The following is an 18,033-nucleotide window of genomic DNA, read 5'->3' as shown; positions in this document are numbered from 1 at the left end:
CTCCTAACCATGTCATATTCTAATTCACTACATATTTGGACCATGAATTCTTAAAGATTTCTTTCCCCTGGAATTTCTGAATGTCTTTTCTTCCTTGTTGAGAGAGGTAATATTTGCACTCTTCACCACATTCCTAATATCATCTAGCTGTTTCATCATTCTATCCGCTGCCTAGAATTCATTCCTGCTACTGATGACATGCTTGAATCACAAACTTGCCACTCCAATTTGTACTGACTTATGTCTAGACTGCTGGATAGCAGGCAACACTGAGAGCCCTTTCTTCTTTTCCTCTCTTCCTCCCTTCCTTTCTTTTTTCTGTATTACATCTACTTCTTTCTTCATTTGCAACCCTGTGTGCTGGGGTGTATTCTCAAGTAACTTTATTTTTTAAAAGTAGCTTTATTTTTAAAAAGTTCACCAAAAGTAAACCACTGGAGTCTTTACAAGGCCCTTGTACTTGATTGGTGAAACATACAATTTTAGTTGACACTCATTTTCTGTGGATTTCTAGCATTTACTATTGCTGGTGAGAAGCCTGATGCTAGTCAAACTCTCTCCCTCTCCCTCTCTTCTCCCCACAGAGTGGACAATTGATTTACTACAGATGTAACACCGCAGTATTGTGACGGATAGTTTTTTTTTTTTTTCAATGCATGTTTCTGGGTTAATTATATACCCAAACAGAAAAATGTTAATTTTGATTTCAGCCTCACACTCATAACAAAAATAGATTTTGGGGTGAACTACAGATCTAAATGTGAAAGATTTCAAATGATAAAAACATAGAAGGGTATCTTTATGATTTTTGTTTAGGAAAAGATTTCTAAAACTGAACACAAAAAGCATGCAAACCATAAAAACGATTTATTAATTGGGCATAAAAATTATAAACTTTGGATAGTTAAAAGAAACTACTACTAAATAAAAAGGTGAAACACAGAATGGGAAAAGATATTTGCAATACGTATACTCTACCAAAGGGTTATATCCAGAGTACATCAAGAATGTCTCCATCTCTCTAAGCCAAAGACAGAAAACTCCCAGGAAAAATGGGCATGGTTTTAGAACAAGTTCACCCCAAAAAACTATGCAAAAGCCAATATACCATATATAATAGTGTTCAATCTCTTTTGCGATCAAAATATATTTTAAATTAAGACCACTTTGGAGATCTTCTTGGCAATACCCACTAAAGCTGAAAACATGTATATTTTATGATCAGCAATTCCACTCCTTGGCATATTATAAAAACACATACGTCTGTGCACAAAATTCATAGCAGTATTATTCATAACCCCAAATGTTTATCCACAGTAGAGTGGACACTAAATTTGTGATTAATCATTGTGCTATTATGCCCAATGATTAATCACACAAACAGGAGGGTGAATAGAAGTCAGACAAAAAAGAATACAAACTGTATTATTTCACTTATATAAAATTCAAAAGCTGCCCAAAATAATTTATCTGTTATAAATCAGAAGGAAGAGAGGTTGGAAGGGAACATGATGTAGCTTCAGAAGCACTGGTCTTACTCTATTCCTTGACCTAGTGATGGCTACATGGGTGTTTCCCTTGTGATAATTAATGAAGCTGTAAATTCATGATTTGTGGGTATTTGGGCAGTGGGAGGGTGGGACGGAGTTTTGCTCTTGTTGCCCAGGCTGGAGTGTGATGGCACGTTCTCAGCTCATTCCAACCTCTGCCTCCTGGGTCCAAGCAATTCTCCTGCCTTAGTCTCCTGAGTAGCTGGGATTACATGCACCTGCCCCCATGCCTGCTAATTTTTTTTTTTTTTTTTTTGAGACAGAGTTTCACTATTGTTGCCCAGGCTGGAGTGTAATGGCACGATCTCGGCTCACTGCAACCTCTGTCTCTGGGGTTCAAATGATTCTCCCGCCTCAGCCTCCTGAGTATCTGGGATTATAGGCACCCGCCACCATGCCCAGCTAGTTTTTTGTTTTGTTTTTGTTTTTGTTTGTATTTTTAGTAGAGATGGGGTTTTACCATGTTGGTCAGGCTGGTCTAGAACTCCTGACCTTAGGTGATCTACTAGCCTCGGTTTCCCAAAGTGCTGGAATTATAGGCATGAGCCACTGTGCCCAGCCCAATTTTTGTACTTTTAGTAGAGACAGGGGTTTCACCATGTTGGCCAGGCTAGTCTTGAACTCCTGACCTCGTGATTCACACGCCTCAGCCTCCCAAAGTGCTGGGATTACAAGTGTGAGTCACCGCGCCCAGCCCACTGTAAAGATATCATTCATTTACATTGTGACTATGGCTCCTTTTGTGCTATAACAGCAAGTTGAGTAGGTGCAATGAAGACCATAAAGACTTAAATAAGTAGACTTAAATATTTACTATCTATTTACAGAAAATATTTGGTGACTTCAACCTTGTTCATGGATAATCAAGTGGAGAAAAATTTCTAAGGATAATAAAGTAAACATAGTGACATCAATAGCCTCTGTACATAAAAATAATAGAAATAATTTTTTTAAATTTCAATACAATAATTAGATAATATCTCTAAAAATAAACCTAACAAGAAAGGTACAAGATTTATTCAAAGAAAATGTTTAAAAATCTCCCTAAGGGATGTGAACTAGAAAATATAAAGGGCACATAATATTCTTGGTTAAGATAATTCAGTAAAATAAAAATGTAAGTTATTTCTAAGTTAATATCTAAATGTAATGTAATCCCAATAAAAATACAGCAGGATGTTTTTTTAACTAGACAAGCTGCTTCCAGACTTAACACACAAACAAAAAAGCCATAAGAGACAATTCTGAAAAGAGAGAGTAATGAATGGGGACTTATCCTTATATTAAATATATTATTATAAGGTTGCAAAAATTAAAAGAATGTATTGAAGCCAAGATGGACAGATCAATTAGAACTGAAAGAAAAGGACAGAAATAGGGTAGCCATCTGGAAAAAATAAATTTATATCCATTTGCCACACTTTACATATTCCAAATAGATTTCTATAAGATATTTAAAGAATCTGAGTGGGAAGAAGAAGTTTTCTTTTCTTTTTTTCCTTTTTTTTTTTTTTTTTTTTTTTTTTTTGAGACGGAGGCTTGCTCTGTCACCAGGCTGGAGTGCAGTGGCATGATCTCAGCTCACTGCAAACTCTGCCTCCCAGGTTCAAGTGATTCTCCTACCTCAGTCTCCCGAGTAACTGGGACTACAGGCACATGCTACCACACCCAGCTATTTTTTGTATTTTTAGTAGAAACAAGCTTTCATCATGTTGACCTGGATGGTCTCAATCTCTTGACCTCGTGATCCGCCTGCCTCAACTTCCCAAAGTCCTAAGATTACAGCCATGAGCCACCGCACCCAGCCAACTTTTCTAACTATGACAGAAATCCAAAATCTATCAAAAATATCAATTGTTTCTACTATATAGAAATAAATAACTCTTCATGGAACAGAGCTGTTATGTAAAATGTTAAGTAACAACTGAAAAATTAGAAAAATATATTTACAAATATCACAACTAAAGTGTTGATTTTCATAGTAAAGGGCTTCTACAAATACTTAAGGGCCAATTTTTTTTTTTTTAATGGGCAACGATTATAAGCAGAGAGTTCACAAAAAGATGTTGAACCTTAGTTCTCACAAGAGGTATGCAAATTAAATTGGAACTTTTTTTCTCCCACCATATCAACAAAAGTTTAAAAAATGTTTATAGTATACCTTTGTCAGCAAGGATGTTGGAAAAAAAGACCATTTATTAACTACTGACAGGAGTACAAACTGGCATAACCTTTGTGGAAGGATTTTGGCAAAAATTATCAAACTTATAAATGCAACTACGTTTTGATCTAGACATTTGCCTTAAGGGAATTGATCCAATAGCTATACTAGCATAGGTACAAAATGATACAAATGTATAAGATGTAGAGATGTATGTATTAGCAAAAGAGTAGAGGCAACATAAACAGCTATCAAAAAGAGACTAATGAATTTAATTATGCTGTACCTATACAAAGGAGTATTATATAGCCATTAAAAAGCTGCTTATGGGATGATTTGAAAAAATTGTCAAGGTACATTTATATTAATTTAAAGAAAAAAGGAGCAGGGAGCATTATTATGTGTACAGTTATACTACTATTTGTATTTTTAAGAGAAAAATAAGTCAATGTATCAGTGTATGTACCAGGTTGGCTATTCAACATTCATCTTATCCAAATAAGCTTTTCTATATTGAAGAAATTATAAAGATAAAAATGACACTTCCCAGATTTCCTTGAAACTAGGTAATCAATTCAGTACATTCATGCAAGACTTGAAGGTGGAACTGGCTTAAGTGGTGAGGGAGACAGGTGATTCAAGGCATCTCTTCAGCTGGTGTGGATTCTGGCAGACGCCCAAGCCGTCAAGATTCATACAACAGCAGAAACCAATAGCGCAGAAAGTGCCAGATAATAACGGGACCAGTGGCACCTGATGCTATGCGCCAGCGCTATCTTACTTGACTTCATTTATGTTTCAGGAAAATCCTGTGGGAGCATCAGTATGCACATTTATAAATGAGGCAAGGCGCTCATTCAGAGAGGTTATATAACTTGAGTAATATTCCACTACTAATTCAAATCCTGATCTATCCAATTCTAAAGGCTGTGCTGTTAAGCTTTACATTGGGTGTGATAAAGTATAGCCAGGAACTCAAAATGCAGAATTGATGCTTCTAGTCAACCTGCTGGACTGCTCGGATGGCGCTGACATGAGCGATGCCTCTGCCCTTCCCAATCCAAACACATAACAGTGTTGGATACAATAGTACAAAAATTGTTTTAACTTGTAGCTGAGCTTGAAACCAGGAAAGGGAAATTCCAAACTGTCAAAACAAATTGGGGAATTGTGAGCAGGGCCTGAACCTGAGGACTTCCCTGGAGAGGGATTAGAATTAGGCCTTAACAGATGGAACAGGGACTTCAGTGCCAGACTCGTGCAGCAGTCTGGAAAAGAGTGCCCTGCAGGTACGGAAAGTCAGAAATGAGTTACCTATATAAATGGGGACGCAGAATGGGCTTGTCCACAAACTAGGGACTAGAAATACACTGTCTGCTGGCTTGAGTAGATTCAGGGAAACATGACAAGTGCCCACATTAAAACTCACTTTAGGTTGTAATTCACCCCACCTGAAAGATACATGGAAATTGGCAGTTTAAATACTGGCCCAGAACCAGTGAAACCCTGGAAGCTCTGGCCGGGGCTTATGGAAAGCAATTGCAAAGGATCCTCCTCCACCCTCCCTAATTCTTCTGAAGATGGTTATAGCAGAAAATGTATCTGGACAAACTCTGGTAACACCTTTTGATTAGGAAGAGAAAATAATTCTAAGTATTCCATCAGAAAAAGCAAAGTTTCTACAAAGGAACTAACATTGAACTGTTCTTAGTTTTTCTCTGCAGAATTAAAGACCAGATTATATTGGTCAAATATGTATGGATATTTTTTTCTTTTGGTAATTTATTCTCAAGAATCAAAACTCAAAAGATATGAAAGGGTATCTTTCCATCTTGCTGTGCAATAGACGTCATACAATTGCTCTCCGGTCCTGGCAGGATGATCTATAGTTCACTCTCCACACACGACTGGTCTATTCTGTCATCATGCTCCTGTCATCAGTTGCTCTGTTGATAAAATCTGCTTCCCCTGAGTCAATTCGCACCTGCCCCATAATACACCTCTCCCAGAAAACAATGTTCTTAATTAACTCATGTGCCATTCTGCCTGTGTCCACGTCACCTCAGAAGGCATAGATGGATTTCACTTGTGGCACTTGAATCTGCCTTCATTATTATGCTCTCCTCCTTTTTTTCTTTTCTTTTTCTTTTTTTTTTTTTTTTTTTTTTTGATGGAGTCTCACTCTGTCATTCAGGCTGGAGTGCAGTGACATAATCTCTACTCACCACAACCTCCGCCTCTCAGGTTCAAGCCATTATCCTGCCTCAGCCTCCCTAGTACCTGGGATTACAGGTGCCCACCACCATACCTGGCTAATTTTTGTATTTTTAGTAGAGATCGGGTTTTGCCATGTTGGCCAGGCTGGTTTTGAATTCCTGGCCTCAAGTGATCCACCCATCTTGGCCTCCCAAAGTGCCAGGATTACAGGTGTAACCCACTGCACCCAGCCTATTAGGCTTTGCTTAAAAGATAATTTTTTATATATATTTTATATTTTGAGATGGAGTCTCACTTTGTTACCTGGGCTGTAGTGCAATGGTGCGATCTCGGCTCAATGCAACCTCGGCCTCCCAGATTCAAGCAATTCTCCTGTCTCAGCCTCCTGAGTAGCTGGGACTACAGGTGTGCACCACTACACCCAGCTAATTTTTGTATTTTTAGTAGAGACAGGGTTTCACCATGTTGTCTAAGGTGGTCTCAAACCCCTGACCTCAAATGATCCACCTGCTTCAGCTTTCCAAAGCGCTGGGATTACAGGCGTGAGCCACAGTGCCCAGCCAAAAAATGAATTTCTATCATTTCAGGGTATATGCCTGTTCTGATTGCCCATGACTAGAGGCTCATGGAAGGTAGGACCCACTTCTTTGATATGTTATCTGACTCTTCCTTCTCTCTGAATGTAAACATCTGGTACAGTGCTCTGCATACAATAATGATAAATGTTGTGCATCACCTCATGTGTAGATCAATGCTAGTGTTGTTTAAAGCTAAGATTACTGAGGTTTTTTGCTAGATGCTAATTTATGCTAATATAAGGAAAATCAAACAAGTTTTATTTGTTATGGTTAAGGAATTTTGCCCTTTAGCAAGCCATTACAATATGAACCTCATTGCCATCTGGGTATTTGTGGCAACCAAGTGGGAATTCAGAACCTCCTTCTAACCCAAACACTGAAGTGAGGGAAGTCATCAGCATGAATTAATTATCAGCCTGCCAGGAAAGGACTGGAGGGCAAAATTATTATTCTTAAAGTGAGGCAAAATGCAAAACAGATTGGATTTTAAAATTTGGTACTTTCACTGTTAAAACAGTAAAGAAGGGCTAATTACCATTAAAATGGAAACTGAAAAAATGTAATATGCTATGAATGCCACTGATACGGAAACAGAAAGCTTAAGCTCTAGTATTAAACTGAAATGAAGACTACCTACTCAACTGGATCAACGAACATGGTTTGGTTTAGAGAACATCATTTTCCATTGTGTGCCCACGGCTGACATCATTAATTAATCACAGCAGCTTTTTCATGGCTTTTCTATGGTTCTTTCCCCTGAATCATACAGAGGTTGTTCTCAGGTAGCCACTGGCCATTGAATTTGTCATATGCAATAGTTTGGATTATCGCTTAGCAAACATTCATGCCTCTCTCCCTTCCTGTACAAGGAGTGTATATTTCCCTAGCTCACTGATACTGGACTTGGTGTTATGATTTGCTGTGGCCAATGGGATACGATGTGAAGAGAAGCCTTAAATGCATTTGTCTCTTTAGCCTGGGCCTCACAAAAAATGTACATAAGAGTTCTGAACCCAACCCGCAGCGTGAATCAGAATACATGAGCCGAGTGTAAGGATCAGTTCCTGTTGCTGTAAGCCACCGAGTTTTAGGGTCCATCTTAGATGAAACCGATGAGTCATCCCTGCCCTAAAAACTAGGAGAGCACAAGGAAAGGATTAGGATAAAGTAGACACATCATTCAGAAGTAATAAGGAGGCAGTATGAAGAAGAAATAGCCATATTGGAAAACTGAATCATTGCCTTAGATTTTGACCAATCTCTCAGTCTACAGATATAGAGACTGAGCAATTAGCCTCAGATTCAAGAGTAGATTAGTCTCTAATGAGGCTGAGAGAAACAAAATGGTTTGGCAGAGCCAGGATATCAACAGAAGTCTCTTGATTATTAATACTGTACAATAATATGCGCTTTTTTTTTGGAGGGTGGGGGAGGGTGGGATGGAGTTTTGCTCTTGTTGCCCAGACTGGAGTGCAATGGCGAGATCTTGGCTCACTGCAACCTCCACCTTCTGGGTTCAAGCGATTCTCCTGCCTCAGCCTCCTGAGTAGCTGAGATTACAGGCATGCGCCACCATGCCCAGCTAATTTTGTATTTTAAGTAGAGATGGGGTTTCTCCATGTTGGTCAGGCTGGTCTCGAACTCCCAACCTCAGGTGGTCCACCCGCCTTGGCCTTCCAAAGTGCTGGGATTACAGGCGTGAACCACCTCGCCTGGCCAATAATGTGTGCTTCTTAGAGGGATGTTTTCCTGACATTCTGAACCAGGGAGAACTGAGTAGCCAAACAGTGTTAAGCAAGGAAGTGGTGACCAGCTCCTCCTGGCTGCGGGACTGCCAAACTGCCCTGTATAGGGTCAATGGCTTTGTCCGGAGAGAACCCATCGATGGGAACCTTAAAGAAGAGCAGGCACCCAGTCTGACACTCAGGCCATGGCTCAGAAAGCCAATAAAGCAAAATTCTATCAGGCATGAAGGAAGTAAAAATGAGAAAATAAAGCCTCAGCCTAAAAAAAAAAAAATCTAAAATAGTTTAGAAAATAATCTGGGACACCTATGCTTCTGAAAGGAGCCAAAGAAGGGGACGTTAGAAATTTAACACTTTAATTAAGGCTGACCCAACAATTCCGCAGACTAAGCTGCTGTCTACAGATGTGATTCCAGAAATATTAGGAACACCACTCCCAGCCCTGTCAGGTTAAAACTCTTCTCCTTTGGCTCAGTGCTGACCTAGCACCAAGCAAAATTAGAGATGGATGTTAGTGAAATGTCAGTCTGGAAGTAAGACTAGTATCTTCCTTCTTAGCACCTATCCAAGTGCTTAGAACACAAGAAGCACTCAATAAATATTTTTTGAGTGAAATAATGGAAAAATACATAAATGAATGTTAAATGCCAGTCACCAGTTATCTGATATAGAGGTTTATATTACAGTTTACTATCAAGGGAGTAACTAAGCAAAATCATAAACAGTATTGCAATCAAGTTTAAATTTTGCTAACCTCTTATTAATTTATTTAACAAATGTTAATATTGAATGTCTGCTATGTCCAAGCACTGTGCAGTTTGCTGTAGATGAAAATCAAATTGATGAATACCCTGCCCTCGTGTAGCTGATGATGATTTAATGGGAGAAAGAGCTTAAACACAATCAAACATACATACAAATATTAAATAACTAAGGAAAAGAAGAGGGAGGCATATAAGAGTGGGAGAATGAGTGTAGGTTTTGGATTAAAGGATCAGAGAGGCAAACATTCCCAAAAGCACTTGATACGTGTGAACTGGAAAAGCAACATATGTAAAATATCATTTTGTATAAGAACTTGCATCTGCAATGCACCAGCTGACTGGGTAACACATACACAGGTGCAGTGAGCTAAGGGCCCTCTATTTTGGCCCTAGGACCCCAAGATCCCCTGGAAGTACCCCCAAACATTATCCCATCTAAGCTAAAAGCCAACAAATTACAATGAAATCTTTGAAACTTGATTCTACATTACATATATCCATTTTTTTTTCCTGCATAATATGTAGACATCCAAACATACCAAGCAAGTAATCTGTATACGAAGACAAAAGATCCAGAGCAGCAAATTCTGGGATATTTGATAATGCCATTTGATTAACTCTATGGGTTCTAATATTCTTCTTTCCCATAAGTAGGTTAATTGCCAGCACAGCTTCACTGACCTACAATTAATGCATAAATTAGGATTATAAATGTAAGCTCTCTAATTCATAGATTATCTATTAGATAAATAATGAAAAAAAGTGAATTCATAAAATAATATTCCATACATTGGAAGAAAAAATAAAGACAACCTGAAAAATAATATGTGATCCCTGACATTAGAATATATCATAGTCAAACAAATAATTTCGGGTTGACAATTTAATTAATGCATAAGTCACTTAAAATAAGCTACCCCACTTAGCTATGACAGATAGTTGCCAAAATGTCAAATACATATATATGTATATCTGCCAATACTTTCATTTAGAAAAGGTGAAACAAATAGAACCAAGTCTGGCTAATAGAGATTGAAAACACTAAATATAACCAGTATTTCTAATCTTTCCAAAGAAACATAATAATTGACACAACTCCCAAATAATATAATTTTTTTTTCTGTTATTTTCTTTTGAGACAAGATCTCACTCTGTTGCCCAGCCTGGAGTGCAGTGGTGGGATCTCGGCCCACTGCAGCCTTGACCTCCCAGGGTCAAGCAATCCTTCTGCCTCAGCTTCCTGCATAGCTGAGACTACAGGCATGCCACCATGCCCAGCTAATTAAAATAAAATTATTTTTTTAGATGGAGTCTTGCTCTGTTGTAGGCTGGAGTGCAATGGTGCTATCTCAACTCACTGTAACCTCCACCTCCCAGGTTCAAGAGATTCTCCTGCCTCAGCCTCCCAAGTAGCTGGGACTATAGGCATGTGCCACCATGCCCAGCTGATTTTTGTATTTTTAGTAGAAATGGGGTTTTGCCATGTTGTCCAGGCTTGTCTCCATCTCTTGACTTTATGATCCACCTACCTCGGCCTCCCAAAGTGCTGGGATAACAGGTGTGAGTTACCACACCCCAACTCCTTTCTCTTTTACAGGTATAGTCTGTTCTTTAAAAGCAGAGAATACAGATATGATGGTAAAAAGAAAGATTAAACAAAAATCACACCAACCTGTGCAGCAGCTCTTATTGCAATCCAGGCTAATGAACTGTACATTTCAAATTTACTTGCTGCTGTTTCTTTAACAGAACTACTTCTTCTGAGAGGAGGCTAAAAATATGGCAAATGTGTTAGGATATAAAGTTTTGTGACAACTCTTCTCATCTTCTAAAGATGACATTTTAGTGAAAAACTATGTAGTCACTAAGGATAATAATATATCTATTGACATGAAAAGATATTCAAAATATACTGAGGAAAGAAGAGTAGGTTACAAAATTGTATGAAAAGTACAATCCTTCTTTTTAAAAAATATGCACACACATACATTTCCTGTACATAAAAGCAGAGAAAATTAACAGTGGTTGTCCCAAGTTTTAAGGTAGTTAAATTATTCTTATCATTTTTTCCTAATTTTCTATAATGAGCTTGCATTATTTGTATGATAAGTTAATAAAAATTATTCTTTTTTTGAGACATAGTTTTACTCTGTCCCACAGGCTAGAGTGAAATGACACCATCTCAGCTTACTGCAACCTCTGCCTCCCAGGTTCAAACAATTCTCCTGCCTCAGACTCCCAAATAGCTGGGACTATAGGCATGTACCACCACCACACCCAGCTAGTTTTTGTATTTTCTGTAGAAACAAGGTGTCACCATGTTGCCCAGGCTGGTCTTGAACTCTGAGCTCAGTTGATCAGCCCACCTCAACCTTCCAGAGTGCTGGGATCACAGGCGTGAGCCACCATGCCCATCCAAAAATGGCATCTTAAGTAAAATTAAGTGCCATTATAATAGAAGATCTATAAATTGAATATATTGTGTAACAGTATCAGAAATTAGAACATCGCTTAAAAGATTTCTGGCAGTATTTGCTATCCTATTTCCTGCTAAGAAAATATTAAAGAGAGAGTATTATCATAAAATTCCATAGAATAACAAAACAAACAAACAACGATTGAGAACATTTTTTTACCATGGGGGGCTTCTTTAATTAAAAAAAGAATATATATTTTTTAAATATATATTCGTTTTTTAAACATAAGAAAGTCACTGCTGCAGAAGTGAACAGAACGCAACTCCACCAGTGGCTAGTATGTTATACATTTTTAAAGGTAACTAAAATAGGTGTTAGCAGTAATTTCTTAAGATTTAAATCATCTGTATAGAGCTAATGATTCAATTAGCCTCATGGATGCTAATTCTTTGATGTCTATATTTTGGCCAATTCTTTAATTTTCAGCAAATCTGAAGAATAAAACAAACAATAATAAAAGTATCTTTATTTTACTTCTGGCTAGAAGAATCCTGGGGAAAAAGAAAGCCCATGTATAATGCTGATGCCAAAGAACAAGTACAAGGCGTAAATGTGGCCTAGATCTAGCGTTAAGCTGGGGAGAAGATGATACCTGGAAAAGTTTGCCTATGGGGAAATCTAAGCAATACAGCCCTGTTGTAAGATTAAAAGTAAACCAGCCAACCAACCAAACCCTAATCATTAGCTGTAATGGGACTAATCTGGGGCAACAATTGCTAGCTTACTGACTATGTAAGCATGGGTAATTTATCTACTTACATTCTGGAAACAAGACCAGTAGGCATGTAACAAAGAACAGAGAATAACATTAAATAACTAGAATGTAAGACCAACTAGTGACCCAGCCATTCAAAATAAAAATAGGTCATCTTGAATAGAAAGGAAACCTCTGTTGAGGAAGCTGGGCTTGAACCCACCATGGAAAAATTTGGAGAGGGGAAAGAATATGGTGGGCATTTTCCAGATGAAGGAGATGTTTTGACACTGCACAGGAGATTCTAGGTTAGAAAACCCAGCGGGGTGGGCAGGAATACATGTAGATTGGAAATGAAGAAGTAAAGTGTCTTTATTTGCAGGAGACATGATCCTACATGTAGAGATAATCATAAGGAATACATAGACACACAAACACAATTAACATTAATAAATATGTTTAGCAAGGTCACAGCATACAAAACTCAATACACACAGATCAACTGTATTTCTATATACTAGCAATAAACAATCTAAAAATTAAAATAAAAATCTGACAACAGAAATAACAAAAATGTATAAGACTCATACACTTAAAAAGACAAAACTTCGTTGAGAGAAATTAAGATCAGAATAAATGAAGAGACAGTTCATATTCATTAATTAGAGGACTTAATATTGATAAGATGGCAACAAAAATCTCCTTAGTTATTTTTGCAGAAATTGACAAGCAGATCCTAAAATAGTAAAATGCAAAGGAGTCAAAGTAAAATGAAAAGGAAGAATATAGTAGGAACATGCACTTTACAACTTCAAAACTTACTAAAATCTAGAGGAACCAAGACAGTGGACACTCAAGCAATGGCAGACTTCTAAGTCAATGAAACAGGATTGAAAATCCAGGAATAAACATTTGCATTTATAATTAATTTTCAACAAAAGTGCCAAAGCAATCCAACGAGAAAGGGATAGTCTTTTCAACAAATGGTGCTGAGACAACTGTATATTCCTGTACAAAAAGATGAATTTAGGCTCTTACCTCACACCCTACACAGGTATTAACTCAAAATGGATCATAGACTTAAATGTAAAGGTTAAAACTATACAACTTATAGAAGAAAATCTTCAACAACTGTGGTTAGACAAAAAGTTCTAGATATGTCACAAAAAGTACAACCTATAAAAGAAAAAAATGACAATTTGGCCTTCATTAAAATTTAAAACTTTTGTGCCTCCAAAGATGCTACTAACAATATGAAAAGACAAGCTACTAAGCAGGAGAAAGTATTTGCAAATCATTTATCTGACAAGGGGCCTGTATCTAGAATACATATAGTTTTTTAAATGAAAACTCTCTCTCTCCCTTTTTTTTTTTTTTTTTTTTTTTTTTTTTTTTGAGATGGAGTCTTGCTCTGTCACCAGGCTGGAATGCAGTGGCAAGCTCAATGATAAAAAAAAGACAAATGACTCAATAAAAATGCACAAAGGATCTGAATAGACAGTTTTCCAAAGAAGATATACAAATGGCCAATAAGCACATGAAAAGATCTGAGCATCATTAGCCACCAGAGAAATGCAAATTAAAATCACAATGAGATACTACTTCATACCTACTAGCATAGGTACTATCTCAAAAAGACAGATAATAACAAGTGTTAGCAAGGATGTGGGGAAATTGCAACCTTCATATACTGCTGGAAGAATGTAAAATGGTACAGCCCCCATTGAAAATCTGACAGATCATCAAAAGGCTAAATATAGAGTTGCCATATAACTCAGGAATTCCACTTTTAGATATGTACTCAGAAGAATTGAAAACATATGTCCACACAAAAACTTGTATATGAATGTTCAAAATAGCATTAACTGAAACAGCCAAAAAGTGAAAACAATTCAAATGTCCATCAACTACTGAATAGACAAAGGGAAAAAATGTGGCATATCCACATAATGAAATACTATTCAGCAACAATAACAAAAAAACTACCATTACATGCTACAACATGAGTGAACCTGGAAAACATTATACTGGGTGAAAGAAGCAGGCGTAAACACTACAAAATCTATCTATTAGCTGGACGTGGTGGTGCGTGTCTGTAGTCCTAGCTACTCAGGAGGCTGAGGCAGGAGACTCGCTTGAACCTAGGTGGCGGAGGTTGCCATGAGCCGAGATTGCAGCCATGAGCTGAGATTGCACCACTGCACTCCAGTCTGGGCATCAGACCGAGACTCTGTCTCAAAAAAATAAAATAAATAAAATCTATCATTCTATTTACATGAAACGTCTAGAAAAGGCAAATCTATAGAGACAGAAAACAGTTTGGTGGTTTCACGGAACTAGGGGTGGGAATAGGATAGACTGCAAATGGCCATAAGGGATCTTTCTTGGGATGATGGAAATGTTCTAAAACTGGATAGTGGTGATTGTTGCACAACTCTGTAAATTTATTAAACATCATGTGGATTCTATCCATGAAATTAAAATGCGTTAATTTCCACTTAACTACTTGGAAAATTCCATATATCCTTCAAAATTTACTTCATCTGTGAAGCCTTCTCCAGCATTTCCCCAAAACAGTATTAGTCCCTACTTTGCCCCACTTCTTCACCTTGACAAATTGTGATTATAGTCCTTATCACATTGCAATGCAGTTTCTCTTTCTTGCTAGACCCTCTGCTCCTTAGAAAAAAAGGTGGTTAATGTGCATTAAGCCCTCAGTAAGTGTTTGGTTCATGAGCAAATAAATGAATGTTCAAGAAATAGTCAATTCAACTTAGCCATCAATTATTGAGTAACTACTAAGAACAAAATACTTTAGAAAGAAGAATATAGATGTTTAGCTCAAGTCACAAAATGAGAAATAACAGTTCCATTGATATAAGTACTTATTACATACAAGCCCAGTATCTTGTTTAATTATTAGAGCCACTCTAAGAGGTAAGGACCATCATCTCTGTTTCACAGGCGAGGAAACTAGGCTTAAAAAGACCTCAGTCACATAGCTAGTAAGTCGTGAAGCTAGGATTCAAATCCAAACAGGTGCGATGGTCACTCTGCTATACAGACACTACATAAAAGTGAAATAATGCTGCTTTCTTTTAAGGGATTATAATGTGTTGTCTTTATTAGGACATATTTCAAATATTATATTTCCATGGTCTGAATATGTCTGCATGAATTTTTTTAATTGGTTTTGGCTGTTTTCTGTGCTTCTAATAATTCTATGACTTGCTAAAGTATTTATACTATGTCAAAACACACAGAAAATAATGATCATATTGTAAGCAATTACATTACTGTTTTCATTCAAATCCTAACTTCATTATGTTCTCAATTATAAGCACTTCTCCAGTAAGGGCCAGAGAGGTGATACATTATCATCCTAGCATCCTATTAATTTGTATTGCCACCTGCTATAAAAATAAATGGGTTTTTTTTTATGTTACTCGAAATAAACATGTTTATCACACAACAAAAAGTAACTTTTTCAAGTTTGTAATTATTTTGATTAAAAAAAGAGGTGCCATTCACCTAAGGCAGCTTCCATATGAATAATTCAATTGACTGAGAGTCTATTTGCCTAAACGTTTTAAATCATGTTTATGCTGTCTCAAAAATTAAAGATTTGATGCCAACATTTTCTGAAAAGATGTCTTGGAGGGACAAATGATTATTCAATAAGGATGAAACAGAAAAGCCCACTAAAATTTTAAAAACAAAAAACAAAATTACTGTGTTCATTTACCTAAAACCCACTCAAATTATTCCTGCCTCTGGGATCTCCCTTAATCTAGACCCTTGGTCCTCATGTGTGGCGCACAGACCAACAACATCAGCATCACCTGGGAGGCTCATTAGAAATGCCAAATCTCAGAGCCTGCCCCTGATTTACTGAATCAGAATCTGTCATTTCACAAGATTTTCAGAGATGTTTCTGCACCTTAGTTTAGAAACACTGCTCTAGCTAGAAGGTGCAACCCCTCCACAACTCTTTGCTGGCTCCCACCTCCTACATCAAATCCTGCCTGAAACATCACCTCTTCTCATGTCATTCATTCAAAATCTCACCTATATGAGTTATTTCTTAGCTCCAAATTTCATTACCTAAGTCACCCCCTAATATGGTTTGGCTGTGTCCTCATGCAAATCTCATCTTGAATCTGTAGCTCCCAAAATTCCCACACGTTGTAGGAGGGACCCGGGGGGAGATAATTGAATCATTGGGGCAGTTTCCCCCTACTGTTCTCATGGTAGTGAATAAGTCTCACAAGATCTGATGGTTTTATAAGAGGAAACCCCTTTCACATGGTTCTCATTCTCTCTTTGTCTGCTGCCATGTAAGATGTGCCTTTGCCTTCTACCAAGATTGTGAGGCCTGCCCAGCCACATGGAAGTTTAATGAGTCCATTAAACTTCTCGGGTATGTCTTCATTAGCAGTGTGAAAATGGACTACTACCTCCCCTTTCCCTCCTTCTCCCTCATTTTCTCCCACCTTTCCTCCTCTGGCCTCCTTCCTTTACTGATTTATTATCCGTTTTCCTCTACTGAAAGGCATGCTCCATGAGAACAGGGACGAAGTTTATTTTAGACACTGCTTTAACTCTAGAAGAGTGCCTGGATCAGAGTAGATGCTCAATAGATATGTGATGAATGAATGAATGAATGATTCTATCAAGACGTTATCTGTTTATAGGCCATATCAGTATTGAAAACTTTACTTGTCTATCTGTTTAACCAATATGTCATTGAATTTTCCTGATCAATACTAATGACTCATTCATTGCCTTGCATTTACACTTCATGTTATCCACGAAACATAAGCGTATATTTATATATTAAGTATATATTACATATACTTACATTTCATGGATAACATTTTCACAGGCAGAAATGTGTACATGAAAATAATTTCCAAAGCCCTATATAAAATGTCCAAAGAGATATGTCTTTGTAACACATAGTTACAAGTGTAACTACAAAGCAATGAATTAATTTCTCCAAGCCACACAGGAGAATCGGCCTCATTATTTCAATAGCACAGTGTTACCAAAATAGCAATCTCAAGGACAATTAACTCATAATTTCTAATAAAATAGACTCTTACCTTAAGTGTTAATGGTGATCCTGAAATATTCCTTTTTGGCTTCTTCAGATGAAAATACAATAGAGCCATTTCTAGGTAGGAGTCTCTTATCAATCTAAAATGATATAGCACTGTACTTATTAAATAGCTTCACCATGCATAATCATTGGCATCATTTGCCAACAATTTCTAAGCTGATAAAAGGCAAAAACTGGCAAAACCAGCATTTGTCACAAACACCCACCCTCTTTTCATAGCACTTTTGACCGTAAATACTAGCATCTTCCTCCCACTAAAATTGGAAGTTCTTAAGAGAACTTCCAATTTTAGCATTCTACCTTCTCCTGTGCTGGCAACACTCCATACTATGACTGTCATGAAACCTGGCATCAAGACCATTCTGGAATATTCTAGCACACAAGGCACTAAAGAAGTGAAGATCAGGGCTGGAAGAACTTGCCTTGAAAATGTAGGCCCCTCTCTAGGCTCCTACACTAATTAAAATAGAAAGAAATACAAAGAATTATGCAATGCAGAAAGCAGTGATTTGGTATGGGTTAGGTCTATGTATTCACCATCAAATCTGTCAGCTGGGGATCAGTGCATTTGGATCACTTCCATTGTAATAAAGATGGCTTACTCTCAACATTGAGGTGATATTCATACAGAATTAAGTTAACCAGTCCTGGTCCTGATGACCAGAGTGAATAGCCACACAAACCCCTTCTAGACACAACTGCACATTTAGGGAAGGAACTTGCAG

The 18,033-nt window shown here is 37.4% G+C and overlaps 1 protein-coding gene across 3 annotated transcripts in view; it reads right to left on the bottom strand.

The window, feature by feature from the left end:
* Positions 1 to 18,033, bottom strand: part of CFAP54 (cilia and flagella associated protein 54) — a 369,697-nt gene that overhangs the window by 112,435 nt on the left and 239,229 nt on the right. For all 3 annotated transcript variants that reach the window (XM_032298598.1, XM_032298601.1, XM_032298604.1), the window contains 3 exons: positions 17,292 to 17,385; positions 10,688 to 10,786; positions 9,555 to 9,696 (listed from right to left, as the gene is read on the bottom strand). In XM_032298598.1, coding sequence (XP_032154489.1) covers positions 9,555 to 9,696; positions 10,688 to 10,786; positions 17,292 to 17,385 — 335 coding nt within the window. The remainder of the gene's footprint in view (positions 1 to 9,554; positions 9,697 to 10,687; positions 10,787 to 17,291; positions 17,386 to 18,033) is intronic.

The sequence above is a fragment of the Sapajus apella genome, unplaced genomic scaffold (genome assembly GCF_009761245.1).
Source record: "Sapajus apella isolate SASKATOON/1434 unplaced genomic scaffold, GSC_monkey_1.0 scaffold2, whole genome shotgun sequence".
Lineage (NCBI taxonomy): Eukaryota > Metazoa > Chordata > Mammalia > Primates > Cebidae > Sapajus > Sapajus apella.
This window is presented reverse-complemented; position numbering and strand designations above follow the sequence as displayed.